At 43.7% G+C, this 17,484-nt stretch overlaps 2 protein-coding genes across 5 annotated transcripts in view; one reads left to right on the top strand and one right to left on the bottom strand.

Annotated features, from left to right (window-relative positions):
- The window catches only part of slc49a4.L (solute carrier family 49 member 4 L homeolog), a 28,203-nt gene extending 21,191 nt beyond the window's left edge, over window positions 1-7,012 (top strand). The window contains exons 7-9 of the mRNA NM_001092355.1: window positions 296-423; window positions 3,026-3,208; window positions 5,526-7,012. Of these exons, the coding sequence (NP_001085824.1) occupies window positions 296-423; window positions 3,026-3,208; window positions 5,526-5,641 (427 nt within the window). The 3' untranslated portion in view covers window positions 5,642-7,012. The remainder of the gene's footprint in view (window positions 1-295; window positions 424-3,025; window positions 3,209-5,525) is intronic.
- Window positions 7,013-13,927: 6,915 nt separating this feature from the next.
- LOC108701254 (semaphorin-5B) overlaps window positions 13,928-17,484 on the bottom strand; it is a 116,455-nt gene continuing 112,898 nt past the window's right edge. For 3 of the 4 annotated variants that reach the window (XM_018235617.2, XM_018235618.2, XM_041577359.1), the window contains one exon: window positions 13,928-15,245. In XM_018235617.2, coding sequence (XP_018091106.1) covers window positions 15,090-15,245 — 156 coding nt within the window. In that variant the 3' untranslated portion in view covers window positions 13,928-15,089. Of the gene's footprint in view, window positions 15,246-16,055; window positions 16,126-17,484 lie in introns of all 4 variants that reach the window. The other variant, XM_041577360.1, reaches the window with a different exon arrangement.

The raw sequence follows: 17,484 nt of genomic DNA, 5'->3' as shown, positions 1-17,484 counted from the left end.
CATTTCCCCCATGGTAGCAGCCATTCTATTTGGCTGAGACAGCTGTAAGCGCATAAAATGTTACAGCGTCCGAGCAATTATTCCACTGCAGAATGAAGAAACAGACACACTATAATTTGGTTAGAAATGCCCTAATTGTACATTTCTCCAGCCATGGAGCAGAGTCACTTATATCAGACTCATAAAAGACTGATAAATAAACTGATTGTAAGAATGAACCCCCCCCCTTCCCATAATGTGAGCAGTAAGGCAAGAGAAAGTCCCTTGAGGATTGATCACCCTCTTCCTTTATCAGATTTGCAGATTCCATCAGAGGAGTGCTGAAGCCAATTCTTCTGCTGCTGTTTTCAGGGGCAACTCTCTCAGCGACATGGTTCACACTGACCTTCTTAAGCAATGTCACCCACCTGCCTTTAACCACAGGTAAGTCTATGGGGTAATAGGTTTAGTTATATTGAGTAATTAGCTTGTTTATACCCTGCTGGAAAATGAAATCAACCAGTATAGAGGTCATAGACCCTGTGAGCAATCAGTAACCGCATCACATAGTCTGGGGGTGGAATTCTTCAGTCTCAGATGGCCAATAAAACTGTGACTTGGCTTGCTCCTGCTCTGCCATTGGAGAAAATGAAAGCTGCTGGAAATAAAGCAACTCTTTTTATATAGAAACCATTGGCACTGATCTGACATTCAGTTGGGCAACGTGGGGACAATAAGAGAAAATCATGACAACACACACACACATGTATATTACATGTATCACATGTATATGTGTATGATCGTGTGTTGGCACTGACATATAACAGTCCTGTGTCTGGGTGCCTTACATAGGGTCACAAACTACTTCTTTCTTACTAGAATTAAATGTTAAGGTTTACTGCCCCTTTAAATAATGTTGCAGTGATTCTCCTCCATTGTTTTAGTGGCCTGGGGCTCCCTGAACCAATTCCTCCTGTAAATTCCATTTGGGTTCCAGTGTTTGTATAAGTAATAGCTTTCCATGCTGATGGAATTCACTCAGCTTGACTTGTATGGGTTTCTCGGAGTAGTGTTGCTTTTTAGCAGTGGCTCCTGGGGCTTTGTGGCCGCCTATAAGAGACTATGAATTAATAAACAGGTCGGCACATTTTGTGGCAGCGGGAAATGCAGTGTATTTTATTGGCAGGTATCGGTGGAGAGCTTCGCCATTCCGTAAGTCTCTGGCCACGCGGGGGTTGTTTATTCACATCCCATTCATTAAATATAGATGTGCGGCCTGAGCCTGGCTCTGCACTTCATAACTGTGTTGTGTGGATACTAATAAATGCATCATTTATATATGACTCTTAGCAGATGATTAAGAGCTGGGGGAGTGCGGCTGGTTTAAAGTGACCTCAGCTGTTTGTATCTCTGCCTCTGTACAGTAAATACTGGCCATGTATCCCTGCACAGTCTCCTGTTTGTTCTAGGATTTCTATCTTTGCTCTTAGGCTTAATCCCTGATTGGTTCCTCTGCTTTCCTATTTTATTGTTCCATGTCAGTGATGGATATGAGCTGTGCTGTATAATATGCATCAGTCCTAGACCTAAGCTGCTTAATAAGGAAGGTGAATAAACTGGTTGTAAGGGTGCTCACTACATCTTTGCACCCCCAGACTGCAGTCCCAGTGGGAGGCAAGGAAGAACAAAATGGTATCATTCTTCATTAGCCTCGTTTACCTTATTTATCCTGACTGACTGTCGGAAAGAGAGCAGTGAAGTACAAGAAGAGGGGTATTGGGCACTCAAAAGAACTCCACAAGGGCCACCAAAATAAAGTTAAAAAATTTAATATTTATTGTAGATTCATTAAAACAGGAACAGCATCTCCATTGGCCCTACGTGTTTTGTGCCCCCCAGGGCACTTAGTCATGGGCTATGACTAAGTGCCCTGGGGGGCACGAAACGCATATTTTTGGCGGCTCTTGTGGAGTTCTTTTGAGTGCCTGCTACCCCTCTTCTTGTACTTCGCTGGTTTATCCGCTCCCTAAGCTGAGGGTCTGGGGCTGGTGCACCTGGGTCACCTGTTCTACGTGGTGAGTGATCAACATATTTTGTCTCCTGTGCCCCTTTTTTTTCCTTGGTTAATATTATTGGAAAGAGAGCAGCACAGGAGCAGGAAGTAGAGACAGTTAGAGCTCACTACCTGAGTTACTATTGAGGGGAGACCAGTATCATTTACCCTAGAAGAGGTTCTTAGCTGACCATGGGAAAGAGAGCTGTCCATGGCTAGAGAATCAGAGTTCATTACCAGGTAAAGGTGGAAACTGGATTCACTTACTCAGGGAGAGGTTGCTGTATGACCATCAGAAATAGAGCAGCTCAAGAGCAGGTAGTACAGAGCTCTGTTGTTTATTAATAGGGATGACTGCATTTACTTAGCCAGGGGGAAGTGCTGATGGGACCAGATTTTACTCACAACAAGACACTCCGTTCATTGATATGCTCATTGTAGCTGAAGACCATACATAAGGTTATTCTCCTTCCTGGCAGATCAGATGTGTGTGGGTTTGGCTATGAATGGCTAATGCTTTGTAAATCATCCTGGTCGAACACACATTTGAGAAACTGCTGGATCAGTTCCATGGATCCATTCATCTCTCTCCCCTTTGTTCTATAACAGGCACACACAGTCTTCTGCCATCCTACCCACTGTATAAAGCTGCTCAGTGTCAGGTGTTGTATAAGGGGAAATGCTGGTAGTGGAAGCAGTTTGGTTGCACAGAATAAGCGCAAAATAGCCAATGATTTATTGCAATGACTCTGCCCTTTAAAATTTTTAATTATAATCTGTATGTATACATACTGAAGAGAGCTGCCATATGGATTTTGTACATGACTACATGATATGCTGTGAGGCCAAACCAGGAGCCCACGATGCTGCCTACATTTCCAAAGACAATTCCCAGATGAAAACTGACCGACATTCCATTTCTCCATTTATTTTGAATACGGCAGTGTAACTTTCCCCAGGAACCGTCATTTGATTCCTTTTTCTCTTTTACAGCGACACTTTACACCTCTTGCATTCTGATTGGCGTCTTTCTGAATGGCACCGTTCCCATATTCTTCGAGCTGTTTGTGGAGACGGTGTACCCTATTCCTGAAGGGATCGCGTGTGGAGTCGTCACTTTCCTCAGCAACATATTTATGGGAGTCCTGCTGGTGTTCCTCACAATGTACCAAATGGGTGAGTGGGGGAACTGTCTGTCTGTGATACAATCCTGGGTTCCCCTGAACTATGATCCTAGCGCTTCTATATATCTGTAACCTTGTTATGATGTAAGGGGGCCCAGCCTGAAGGCCAGTTAGGGTGAGATTTGGGGTGAGTGCTTATTTGTGCCCTGGGTACCCCTGGAGCTATAGCAAGGTGACTGTTACCCCAATGTTTCTATACATCTGTAACCTTGTTATAAGCTAAGGGGGCCCAGCCTGAAGGCCAGTTAAGGTGAGCTTTGGGGTGAGTGCTTATTTGTGCCCTGAGTACACCTGGAACTATAGCAGAGTGTTACCCTAATGTTTCTATGTATCTGTAACCTTACTATGAGCTAAGAGGGGCCCAGCCTGAACACCAGTTAGGGTGAGATTTGGGGTGATCCTCTTTTTTCCATTGGGATCTGTTTTGGGAGAATTACAAGGGTAAATCTTGACTTTGGATCAGAACATGGCCCCTGTACAGAAAGCTTGAATAGGAATGGCCCTCAGGAAGGTCACTGCTTAGCAGCACTGTTGGCATTCACACAGAAATGAGGCGCCTGAGAATGTCCATTATGTCTGTTGATCCCAGTAACCCCCAGACAGGGAGCAAAGTTTCCCTTTATTCAGACACTGGAGAAATATGTGTAGAATATTAATGTGATGAGACATATAAATGGTCTCATGTTGTCCTGAAGGCCTTCATTAACTGCTGGGAATTTGTGTCATGGAAGCGGATGTTGGCATTTTATTAAGCAATAAAAGGGACTTTAGAAATGAGTGATACTGTCAGAACCAGCCTCTGAGCCTGGGCCGGCTCCTGCCATCTTCCATTTCAGCCATCAGATTCCAGTTGTTATTTCTCATTAGTCTGCCACTGGGGAAGGTGCTCTTTTTATTCTGCTGTCAAGCACCCAGAGCTCAGGGGAGCATCCCTTTATCACAGTTCTGTCCCTTTTCTCATTGAAGGCATCAGTGGTGCTGGGGTCCAGTTAGACAGATAAAGTCTTTATTTGTAAATGACAGTAGAGTCTTGCAGCCCGGGCTAGATCCATGTATATTCATAAACCCTTTTTATAACTTGCTCTCCTTCCTTCCTGTAAAAGCTGCATCACCTTAAAGGCTACCGTGCCCAGAGGGGTTTGTATCTAAATGTGATTGGTCTTCATTTTTTATTTATCCCAATAATGTAATATTCCAGGTTGGCATTCAGGCTCAGACCTATAGCACCACATCATTGCCAGACTGAGAAGAACATTATTATTATATAGATTATAAAGATCAATAAATAAATCTGATTCTAGCCTCCGCAAACGGTATGCTTGCTGGTTGCCAGGGTCACTGACTCTAGAAACTAACAGCTTTTGTGTGATAGAGATATAGAAGGACCCAGTAATAGCTGTATATTCAGAGCTACAACAGCCCAACTGGTTACAGAACAATCCATGAGCAGAACATGACCTCTGGTGTAATCTGAGCATTTTGGTCAGTATTTCTGAAGATATCTACTGAACTTACTGTACCAGCCCAGAGATTCAGTATCTCTAGAATAGTAATGCTCCAGTAACCGCACCCCATCTTGTTATGCCATCTTTTGTGTGTCAGTGGCACCGCACATGCTCAGTGAGCTGCTGGTGAGAAGCTAAGCTTAGGGGGCATGGGAAATTGTCAAGCAGAAAGTCACATCTGGCTGATTATGAATCAATTCTGACTGTACTGGTTTCTATACTGCCATGTAATGTATCTGATTTCATTACTAATCAGCCTTGTGTTGTGTATATATACAGTATATTGTGAGTTGGGGTTCAGGTAAGTGACAGCAGCTCGGAGCATGAGCTGGGCATCTACAGGGGCACAGACTTTCCCTGCTAAAGGTGACGTTGGGCCTGGTACAGAACCCAAAAACATACGGTGCAGCATTTTTATCCTAATTGTTTAGTTCTATTTTAAAATAATACAAGATTAGTGGCCCCTATAAAATGGTTTTGCTGTGGTACCTGCTGGGGCAAAAGCAGAACAAATCAATCTTTTGCAGCGGGGGGGGGGGGATAGACTGTAGGGATGTCCTGTGAGTCCATGCAGTGCAGCAGAACAGCAGCCATTTGTATAGTGACAAGTCTTTTCAGTGTAAAGCTCCAAGAAACGGTGTTCTCTCTTCATCTGATCTGTTTGTGCAGCATTGTCATGGGCTACTGGTCACCTAACCACCTTGTGCCCCCACGGCCGGCTCTGCTTATTCTCTGCTGAGCCTCTAAACCCCACGTTCTGCGCCCGACTGCCCGATAATTCTCATTGTTCTTTCTCATTCCCAGAGCTGTCCTGGCTGAACTGGTGCCTGACCGGCTCGTGCTTCCTCAGCCTCTTCTTCATCGCGTGCTTCAGGGAATCCTACGACAGGCTCTACCTTGATGTCTTTGTCTCTGTGTAGCAGCTCCGGAGCGACTGTACAACTCATTCTACATTTGCACAATGGGGCGGTGGGGACTCTGCGCACACCCCATGCGGCTCCTGCCGGGAAACTCGTACTTTGTGACTTCTGAGTGTTTCCTATGAACTGAACTCAACTGAACTCAATGTGTCTCAATACATTATACAAATATCATTGTGGGAGTAACGATGTGCTCGTTTTAATTAAGATTTATTGTAACTTGCTGGGGGGGGGGACAGGGGGAAATCTCTGGTTCAGTCCTTAAATGGCATTTTTCTGCTCTTCAGCATTTACGTACTGGGGGTATTTTTATATGATTTCCCTTCACTTCTGCCCCCTCAGTGGGACTCGAGGCATATTGACTGCAAGACTAGAAATATATTTGTCTTACTTTTGTCATTCAGTCAAATGTCTAGTTGCTAAAGTTAGGAAACCTAGCAACTAGCAATTAAGATTTCAGCATAGCATAAAAATTTAATTTAATGCTATAAAGTTATGAGCTTAGAATTTTATTTTCTACATTATACCAAAATGTAATCCAGTAGAACCCCCATTTTACATTTTACAGGGGATCAGGATAAAATGGTGTAAAATCAGGGAAATTTATAATGCGTAACATATAGGTGGGATCACAAAAAAACTGTAAAATGAGGGAAAACTTAAAATTAGGGGATGTAAAATTTAAGTTTTACTGTATTTACTTCCCCTTTAAAGTACTTTAAAATGTAATTTAAGCACATTTTCAATATACAGTGATTGCAGATTTGTACTTTACAGCTCTGTTAATCACAGGACATGAAGGGCATTGTGGGAGCTGGAGTCTTGGCTCCAGGAGAGCTCACTACTGCTGCAGTGGTTTATTGGTACTTGTAGTCACAACCAGCAGTGCAGAGAAGAGCAAAGGAAAGACAACTTTAATCCCAGTGAGAATGAGGAATGAATAGTTATTGGGAAATTCCTTAGAATTATACCTTCCTTATTCAGGCAAAACAAAAATGGGTTAATATCCCCTTTTGAGGAAGTAAATAGTAGCAGAACATTACTCATTGCCCTTTATTTACCCAGAAAGTGCCAATGGCAGGTAATGAGAAGGTAGGGAATCCTTGAGCAAAGGCAGCACTTTCTGCCAGGCCTTCCAGAAATCATAATGAACCTGAATAACAAAAGCTGCAATGTCTTTCCTCATCCCAGTGGTTGTCCAGAAAGCCTGTGGCCCCTTCAGTGGGGCCCATATTTGATCGTGCTGCTTAAAGGAACAATAACACCAAAAAAATGAAAGTGTCTTAAAGGGGTTGTTCATCTTCCAAACACTTTTTTTTTTTTTTAATTCAGTTGTTTTTAGATCTACAAATAAAGATTTTTTTTCAATTACTTTCCATTATTTATTTTTTACTTTTAAGGGTCAGTCCACACGAGCAGATTCAGGGAGATTAGTCGCTCCTGCGGCAATTCACACGCGGCATGAATTGCCGCAGGCGATTTTCATTTTAGCCAGCAGAGGGCAGGGGGAAGGCAGTTCGGGGAGATTGTCGCCCCGAAGAAGAGGAGATTTGTCGCTGGGGCGACTATTTATGGCTACACAGCAGCTTATTTATATAAAACAATAGTAGTGTTTCTGAAGCAAACACACCAGTTTTACCAGTGCAGGGCAACACTACATTATATTATCATTCCTTTAAAACACTTTAATTTTTTGCTGTTACTGTTCCTTTAAACCTTCCTAAACTGTCAGTGATTTACTAATAAATGACAGTGTCCCTGAGATATAATTGGCCACAGAAGGTTTTGGGCCTAACACTAACAATTGTTTGTTGTGCTTCATCTTACATTCAACCCATTTTCTACCCAGTCAATGACAGTTGTTACTTTGTTTCTCTCTCGAGATCTGGGGGCAGATTTATCAGACTTGGGAAAAATGGGCCAGAAGCACAGGGTGTGGAGGTTGGTGATGTGTGTAGATATTTCTCACTTATTGTATCGTGTGACTGGCAAGCACTGGGCACCCGCGGGCACAACATTTAATCCAGCTTGGGGAATGTCTAACTGCTACATACAGCCTGAGCCAGACCTGCACCTCTCCTGATTCCTAATTAGCAGTGAAAGGAACAGTAGCACCAAAAAATTAATGTTTTAAAGTGATTCTCATTTAATATACTGTTAGCATGCACTGGTAAAAACTGTGTGTTTGCTTCAGAAAGACTAGTATAGTTTATATAAACAAGCAGCTGCTGTGTAGCCATGGGGGCAGCAATTCAAGCTGAAAAAAGGAGAAAATGCACAGGTTACACAGCAGATAACAGTTAAAACACCATTGTATTGGACAGAGCTTATCTATCAGTTGTGTAACCTGTGCCTTTTCTCCCTTTCCAGCTTGAATGGCTGCCCCCATGGCTACACAGCAGCTTGTTTATATAAACTATACTAGTCTTTCTAATTATATTTTAATTACTTGAAGACATTTTCAGTTTTTGGTGTTACTGTTCCTTTAAGTGTCGGGGGGGGAGTAACCTGTGCCCGGTTCTATGGGGTAGGATTGGAACCCTGGATAGGGAACACAGGAGGGTAATTCTGTCTATTTATACCAAGTCATTTCTAGTTGTGTGTTTTTACTGTCACTTTAACTCTTTAGCCACTGAGACTGATCCACTGTACAATATTCTGTGTCTGTGGGAGCCACTAAATGGTTTGCCAAAATGTCACATGGATCCCCCACCACAAGGGTTAAACATTAAGCCTGTATGTGTTTGTTGGGGTTGGAGGATCCAGTAGGTAGTTGTGTTGTGGGTTTGGGGGGCTGTTTGTTCCCAAATATTAATGCTGCTTATAACCTGGGGGGAAATGTCTCTTACACTGTGTGTATGTTGTACATAGATGGTACAAGCCTGTCCCTGGTGTCCCTGGTGGAATTGCGTTTGTAACTTTTTTTTATCTTTCCGTTTCTAGTGAAATAAAACGATTAGAAACTGTTTGTGCCGATTATGTTCTTAAAGGAGAAGTAAACCCAAAGCCTTTCCCTGGGCCATCTCATTAAATCCTGTATATTGGGTAGTGCATTACTGACGTTACACAGACCTTTATCCTTGCACAGCGGGAGCTGCCATGTTAGTCTGATGTCCTAAAGGAACTGCTTCACTTTATTTTAGGAGCATGAAAGTATCCCTAGAGATCAGTGCAATGTGAACTCCACTGCAAAGGATGTTCTGTTTAATTCTGTCCAAATCAGGATGGGTCCTAGCCCTAGGTAAGTGAGTCCAATCTCCTTCAGTACTTGCACAATACAGGTTCTCTTTACTTCCTGTTCACACACACACAAAGTACTTCCTGTTCATGGGTAGCTCTGTGTTATCAGTGGTCATGCAGAACCCTCCCTGTGGGTAGCAAATCACAATCTCTCCAGATACAGAGATCTGATCCTTCTTAGTTTCAGGGCTGCTCTCCTCCCTGAGGTCAAGCAAATGACATGGTTTTGTACTAAGTGAGAAGTTAATTCTCTTTTTGCTGACAATGGGTAAGAGAGCAGCCCACAGGCAGGAGATAGCCTAGAGGGAGGAGTATTGCAGTCAGCTGTTCAGTATCCAGTGTAGTTACAATGTTTTATGGTCCACTATTTACAAGCAAACAATTACTTGCTAAATTTTGTTACACTATGTCCCTACCCCATGTGTATTTTCTGGGGGCAGGGGTACTGGCAGGTAGTAAAATAATAGCTGGGGGTGGGGGCTACATGTTGGATCTTTCTATTACACGCCTGCACTTCCATGACAACCTCACAGTTAAATCCCAGGAATAACAGGAGGCAGATATATTAATGGTGGCTGCCGGGGCTGCCCTGGGAATTGCACTCACGCTGTTGCCGGCTTCGTTATGCTGCAGCTTTTAATTAGAACCGACGCCTGATTGGACTAATAATTAGAGATACAGGAAGATGAGTCTGGAGAACATTTGGCAGTGGGAGGGAAAACCCAGATGCATATTCTCCCCCATTGACATTCTGTCGCCTCTAATCAGTGGGAAGTTCCAGGGGATCTGGTAGCACAAGGGAGGTGGATAGGGCACTGACTGAGTTGCAACTGGGACAATAAGGAACAAATGTAGTGTTTCTAGGAGGGGGACATAATTCATTTTTCATTAGTACATTTCTCTCCAGAGCTACAATATAACCCCCTGCACCAAACACATCAGAGATTCCCATCCTGCTGTTCTCCAGATGTTAAGGAACTACAACTCCCAGTAGCCCCCTGCAGCTAACTTATGCTCACGTCTTCCCAAAATTCTGCCACCTTTTCTGGGAAAAATGATCAGCCTTCAGTGCCAGAGGCCTGCCCTCTTCCTCTGCTCTTCCTCCTCTCTTCACTCACCTTCTTTAATCCACCTTTCTGGGTTGGTTTTTGTGGAACAGAAACAGGTTTTGCTCTTTGGGGATCCCAGCTTTGAGCCCCATGCTCCAGTTTCTGGTGGAAAGAAATCACCCAATTCCTCCCGTTTTCTTCTTTTTTTTTATTTCCTCATTAAATTGTATTTGCCAATTCTTTGCTTTGTACAGATATAAAAATACAGAGTAACAAACGGAGAGAAGGAAATTCACAGTGAGTCGAGGCAGTGATTACAGTCTGTCACATTCTCCTACAGAACCCTGGCACGTGAAATTGCATAGGAGGCTAACGAGCTTTCTCCAGAGCCCACTAATTAACGACAAGCTTTGCATAATGAGGGGTGAAGCATTCGGCAGGGGAAGGTCTGACAGAAAATATACTGTATCTCACTTCCACTTTCAGCCCCCGCACTTAGTGCCTCCCTATAGCTGTCAGAGTTGTGAATGGCGCAAAGAGCTTACATTCTAGAGCAGTCTGAGGGCTGAATGTGAGGGACTGAAATATCTTGAAATCTGCACAGATTAATGTATTCTTCTATCAGTAAGGCGTACAGGAGCTGAAAGCTCCTTAGTTAGAGAATGACAGTCAATTACTATGACAATAGTAGGCCAAGATGGAGACAGTAGGTGGAGAACTGCTGGGCAAGATGGAGAAAGTAGAGCAAGATGGAAACCTTAGGACAAGGTAGGGACAATAGGGCAAGATGGCAGTAGGTTAATATGGGCGACAGTAGGGCAAGATCGAGACAATAATACATGATGAAGACAGCAAGAGAAGATGGAGAAAGTAGAGCAAGATGGAAAAAATAGGGCAAGATAGATAAAGTAAGAAGTGATGACAGCAGGAGAAGATAGACACAGTAGAGACAGTAAGACATGGAGACAGTGGGAAAAGATGAAGACATTAGGGCAAGATGGCTGCAGGAACACAAGATGTACAATAACAGGACATAAAATGTATATCAGAATTGGCAACTTGTAGCCCTTCAGTGGTTAAACCAGTGATTCCCAGCCAGTGGTTCACAAGCAACATGTTGCTCACCAAAGCCAATGGATGTTGCTCCCAGTGGCCACAAAGCAGGTGCTTCTTTTTGAATTCCTGGCTTTTAGTTGCATAAAAATCAGATGTACTCCCAAACAGAGCGTCTTGGAGGCTGCCGGTCCAGCTAGGGTCTTCCAATAGTCAATCCTTATTTGCCCCCCCCCCCTCCAGGAACTTTTTGCATGCTTATGTTTCTCCGAAAATTATTTTACATTTGAAGGTAAAAAAGTTGGGCCCCCTGGGTTAACTGAGACTGATATCCCACATAGTAACTGGTAGAAAGCCATAACTTATTGTGAAACCAGAGTGTCCCCCTATTTTATACATTTGCCTTGTATGTATATGGATGGGAGTGCATGTCCTAGAGCATTTCCCACAGTCCCCTAAAGAACACTGACAACATATTACATGCATAATTACACTTATGTGAATGAAGAATATGAATGCATATCCCCCACTCACAGCATCCTCCTTTCATGTGCCAGAATCTTGATGAAACCCATAGTCTAACTAGAACAGTTCTCACTAACTATATATAACAATGTCCTGCTAATCCCTCATACTGTTCTCTTTAAGGAAAACAATATGGCAGCTTCTGTGCATATGAACTTAAAAGGGATATAAACCCAAATATAAAATGTTACCTAATGGTAGAAAATTGAATTCCATTTATCCATTCATTCCTTGTTCTCACTGGATTTAATTGTGTAACCGTCATTGTGTCTGCCATTGTCTGTCTGTCCTGGATATGACTAAATCAGTTCTCCTCCAGCAAAAAAGGCTGTTAATCAGATGCTTCTATCATATTGTGCCAAAGTCAGAACCAGAGAACAGAAAGGGACAGACAGTATAAGACCGGATAATATAACGTATTAGCATTTCTCTGTGTATCAGTGGAAATAGAATTATCCCTCCGCCCCACAGGTTCTGCTAATATTTGGTTTTCAGATTTAACGCTCATATCCCTTCCCCATAATTTAGCTCCTTCTCTCGCCACAATGAGCCTCGTATCAATGAAGATGTCTATTTCCTCACAAAGCTGCCAGCATCCTGGAAAATTGAATTTCAGGCCTTGGAGGCATTTGTATTCCGAGTATCAACTATGTGTCTGGGTTGGGAAAGAGACGGTGGCTCTGCCATACACACACGGGGTTCCACAGCATTTTGGGTCACAACAATCAAATCATGAAATGATTATTTTCAAGTGCAAGTAACGCCCTCCCCTATTAATTTGCATAGGACTCTGGGGTGTCCCTTTTGGGGAAGTTTAGAACTGAGGAATCAGGTCTAGAAGCAGTCAGCATCTACAGGTTTCTATTGTCTACACCACTGGCCTTATTCTAATGAAGTAGAAAGACTACGGAAGTGATGTAATTGCATCACCATAGCACTAGGTCTAGTAACCCATAGCAACCAATCAATAGGTAGTGTTCCTAGTCACTTGATTGAAGCTTTGTGACTTATATTACTTTATCCCACTATGGAAAGTTTAAAGGACAAGTTTAACATAAAATAACAATTTGACCTTTTTACCCCCAGGTATAAGTCACCTGTATCTTAAACATGGTTACGCCAAAGGATGAACTATTGGACAAAGCCTGTGACTGTTGGGGAGCCCTGGGGGACTCCAAATCCCAAAAGACAATATAACTAATAGAATGAGTGTGCGCTTCCTAAGAATAATATCACCAAAGTTTATCGGATCCGTTCCGTTCCCCAAAAGTTAGTCTCTTTAAGCCAGACTTCCGGCCTAACGCGTTTCGTGAGAATTCTCACTTCCTCAGAGGCTCTCACGAAACGCGTTAGGCCAGAAGTTTTAATATTGAATGTATGTCTGGATACTCATTTGTTGTAATTAAGTATAATCAAATCTTCTAAGCCCATGTCTGTTTTGTCGCTCGAAAACGTTTTCCAGCACACAGAGCTCCATGGACTGACCCTCCTGGGGATCTGTAGTTTGCATGCGGCAACCAGGAAGAGAAAGGGAGATTGTGTGTAAGTGGAACAAGAAGCAGCAGACTGTATTGTGAGCCAGAGCGCCCGACGTTTGGGGGCATGTTCGCTTATATGATCGCAAGTTGGGGGCCATACTTGGCCTGCAGGTCTCTAGTTGGACTAGAAGTTCTGCGATTGCTAATGCCCATTTACTGTCCCTGCTGTACTTTTATGTACACTCTAACCTATTGATATCTCCAGTCACAGTCAGGCCCGGATTTGTGGAAAGGCCACCTAGGCCCGGGCCTTGGGGGCGGCAGGATTTTAGGGGGGCGGCATGCTGCCCAACCACACCCACATTGGTTTTATAACACTGGGGATGCGCTGGAGATACAATCATTTTTTTAATTTCCCATGCGCCAATCCCCATTGCTCCAGTCCCCCTGGAGCGGACAGGGGTGACGAACGGTAGTGGGCCTAGGGGTGCCCACTATGTAAATCCGGCCCTGTCTCCAGTGTCTCAATCACTAGAGATCAGGGAGACAATGGAAATGAGACTGTGCACGATTAACCCAAAGCTACAAGTGAAACCGAGGGAGAGAGCAGGTGCAGTAGAGCAATGAGAGGGGACACAATGCGCCATTAACTGGTCACACACTGCTGCAGGCCTGACACTGACACTAGTCCTGGGACCAAGTGACTGATTCTGTGAGCTGTAGAGCAACATGCCCATGACCTGAAAACTTTTTTAACCCCTTGGCATTTTGAGGCTCCACCCACCCGTCAGTCTCTTTAATAAAGGGAAGAAAAACATTATTTTGTAATAGGGTATTCCCCCAGCCCCACCCCAGTACAGATGTCTCATTAAGAAGATACAGCGTGGAAGACAAAATGCAATTTCAACATTCTTTGTCCTGTTATTTTGATTTTTTTTTTATAAAAAAATACTAAAATACTAAAAAAAAAAAGCCAACATTCATAATTCTAGGAAACGTGAAAATGAAAAAATGTATTGAGAGATCAAAAGAATGTTCCGCAGGGACCCGAGAGCCAGTGTTTCTCTCTGAACTGCCATCAGTTACTGGATCAGAGAGGAACCAACCGTAGGGTTCAATTAGGCACAAGCTTGCGAGGGGCAGGCCCTCCCCAACAGGGCTATGTTGTTCAAATCCGATAAAAATGAAGCCCTTACAGTGGATAGAATCAAGGACACACCTTCTCCTGTCACCTATCAGACTGCTACATTTCTGCCCAGCAAAGGGGTGGGAGAGATGTGCATTGCTGTGTCTCACTTGGTGGATTCCAGGGTTTGGCTTTGTCCCTAATGAGGGGCCCAGAGATAAGCAATTAGTTGCTAGTCCCCTTTGCCAGCAAAGGAGTAGGTGAACCCATATCCATGTGATAGTAGAGAACACATGGACTGGCTTCGTCATCACCCCCATAATCAATCCCACAAACATCGCCCTTCTGTAGCTCACAAGGTTGGTTCTGTAAAGCCCAACTGAGCATGGTATCCGCTTCATTTAATGCAACTGCCCACGGGACTCTCAAGTTCATTAAAAATAGAGTCCAAGTCCTCCAGCAATCTAACCAACAGTTCCATGGACATCGGGAAAGTGATAATGGTAAAAAGGCAAAGAGCCATGAAGGTGAGTGAGCCTGAGATGCTCATGCAAGCAACAAAGCCATTCAGTGTAATGGGCCGTCTCCAATCCTACTTAAACTTGTCCAGTGTTCCCTTCGCCCAACCAACCCATTCTCCCCTCCCCCCAAAAAATGAAAAATTACCCAAAAACAAATAGTCAGTGTCTTGGTTACTCTGCACAGGCAACATGTTGTGTTCAAGTAATCAGAGGACTTGGACAATCATTTCTCCATCCCAGTCTAGACCCTGGAGATGCCACCACAACATCATCCCACAGGTCTCATCAGGTTCTACATGTACACGAATTCACAGAGAATAATCAACAGGTCTGAGATCCTACCCATCTCGTTCAGCATTAGGGGCTGAGTTAGGCCACAGTTTTATGAATTGTGAGAGGGGGAGTGTTGCAAGGAATCCTTCAGGTACAGATGTCAGTTCAGTGCTGGGTCAAATCTCAGCTGTTAGTGTAAGTTCTGCCTGGAGAAGAGTCTGGTCTGAAGTCGTATTTGCTCAAAGTGTTGGGGTAGTATGTTGTGGTGTATACATTGGTCTGCTGCAATGGGTAGAAGTTGGTCCGGTCGTCTGGAAGCAAATTGTTCTTATTGAGTGTCTAAAAGAGAAGAGCAAATCATTTAACCCACTGAACCCAATGTATTACCCCAATTACTCATAATATCCTCACCTTAGCCAAAACACCAACAATAGAACTCAACTGAACAATGGCCCACAGCATGCTGAATTCTGAAATGCCAACTTTCACCCCAAGTGATAAGTGAAACAATGGCTGACCCAGCAGTTAGAAGGTGATTTGGGGTGAATTTGTATTTGCTTCAATAGTCTCCCAAATCTGTAATCATTTCATGAGCTAATGGGGGAACTTCAAGGGGGCCCTGGTGAAAGGTTGGACCCTCAAGGGGGACCCTGGTGAAAGGTTGGACCCTCAAGGGGGACCCTGGTCAAAGATTGGACCTTTAAAGAGTGGTCTGGTGAGGGTTTGAACTAAAAATTTTGACAACCACTATGTTACCCTGGAAAATGCCATCTGTTTGAATGTCTGATTTGGTAAAGAAAGCTAACCATACACACTAAGATTCAATATGTTGCCTTGATTCATTTCCAAAACCAATCAAACCTCTGCGCAAATTCAGTCCATATAAAGTTGCCTACTGGTTTGATTTTAAAACTGTCCCACCTAATTAAACCTGACTCCAAAGCCATGGAATTGACCAACCATATTGCTGTGTGTGTGGTCAGCTTTACAACAGGCAGTGATAATATGGCCCATAATTCAGAACATCAACTAATGGATACAACTCGCTATGTCTCACCCATAACCCATCTTGCTCCTATTTGCAAAGGGAAGGGGGGAAACATGCAGGGAATGAGCTGCTCCCCCAGAAGAGTTTGAGAAGAGGATTACCTGGTCTCCAACTCCATTGGCACATCTCCAAGACTGGAGTCCCCGTTATTAAGTGGGTCACTTCTGTCAGCTACAAGTAACAGGGCACAATCACTATGGTATTTGGAAGGATTGATCAGTGTGATATGGATATGGCATTGATGGCTGGTGGCATGTGGTCAGATTCTATCCCAACTGATAAAGTTCCAGGCTTTGTATCATGCCAACTTTGGGGGCCCATCCTGCCCCGTCTAACTGCTGCTCAACTACAACTGGTAGCCAACTAGCCAAGACTAGGAGTCATTAGTACCATTCTATTAATGTTAACAGACTCAGTATATATGTGTTAGATTAAGTAGGTTCCCCAGAAAAAGGGTATCAGGTAGGAAGAAACGTGCAGCCTCGTGTGGAACCCAAGACAGTGGCATGGCACAGAATACAAAGAGATCTTCTAGTGACTGATAGGCCTGCAGAAACCATATCTCATCGACAATCCTTACAACTCCCCCCCCCCATATTTCCTAGACAGCTTATTAACAAGACTCTCTGAAAACAATAAATCAGAACAGAGGATCAATAGCACTAACAGAACCAGTCTGCTCTGATTTATATTTACTGCAGGAGGAGAAGCCTGAACACAAGTTTCAGGCAGCTCAGCCAACAGTGTACTGGAGACATGGTAATCCACTCAACACTTACACAGGTCTGAACGACCCTAATGCTTATTTCTGGGCTGGAGTAACCAGGGCACACAGGAATCAAGAGTCCAACCCAGGAGGAAGCAGCATGGTGGATGAAAAGAGTCAGGGCAAGGATGCAACTTTCAACATTATAGACAATAAGGAGAATGCCCAGCAAGGAGAGGTGATTAAACTACCAGTTGGGAGAGTCAATGATGGAACTACCAGTTGGGAGGGTCAATGATGGAACTACCAGCTGAGAGGGTCAATGATGAAACTACCAACTGGGAGGGTCAATGATGGAACTACCAGTTGAGAGGATCAATGATGGAACTACCAGTTAGGAGAGTCAATGATGGAACTACCAGTTAGGAGAGTCAATGATGGAACTACCAGTTGGGAGGGTCAATGATGAAACTACCAGTTGGGAGGGTCAATGATGAAACTACCAGTTGGGAGGGTCAATGATGGAACTACCAGTTGGGAGGGTCAATGATGAAACTACCAGTTGGGAGGGTCAATGATGAAACTACCAGTTGGGAGGGTCAATGATGGAACTACCAGTTGGGAGGGTCAATGATAGAACTTCAAATTGGGAAAGACAATGGCGAAACTATCAGTTGTGAGAGAGAATGACGAAACTGCTAGTTGAGAGAGACAATGAAGACAACTGTCTGTGCAGAGAGAAAGTTATGTAACTTTTAAAGAACTGTTAGTAGGGACAGACCTGTCCATGGAGAGAGACATTGATTAACACTATCCATGAAGAG

The sequence above is a fragment of the Xenopus laevis genome, chromosome 9_10L (assembly GCF_017654675.1).
Source record: "Xenopus laevis strain J_2021 chromosome 9_10L, Xenopus_laevis_v10.1, whole genome shotgun sequence".
In the NCBI taxonomy this organism is placed as follows: Eukaryota; Metazoa; Chordata; class Amphibia; order Anura; family Pipidae; genus Xenopus; species Xenopus laevis.
Note: the sequence above shows the minus strand (reverse complement) of the source record. Positions and strands in the feature narration are given on the sequence as shown.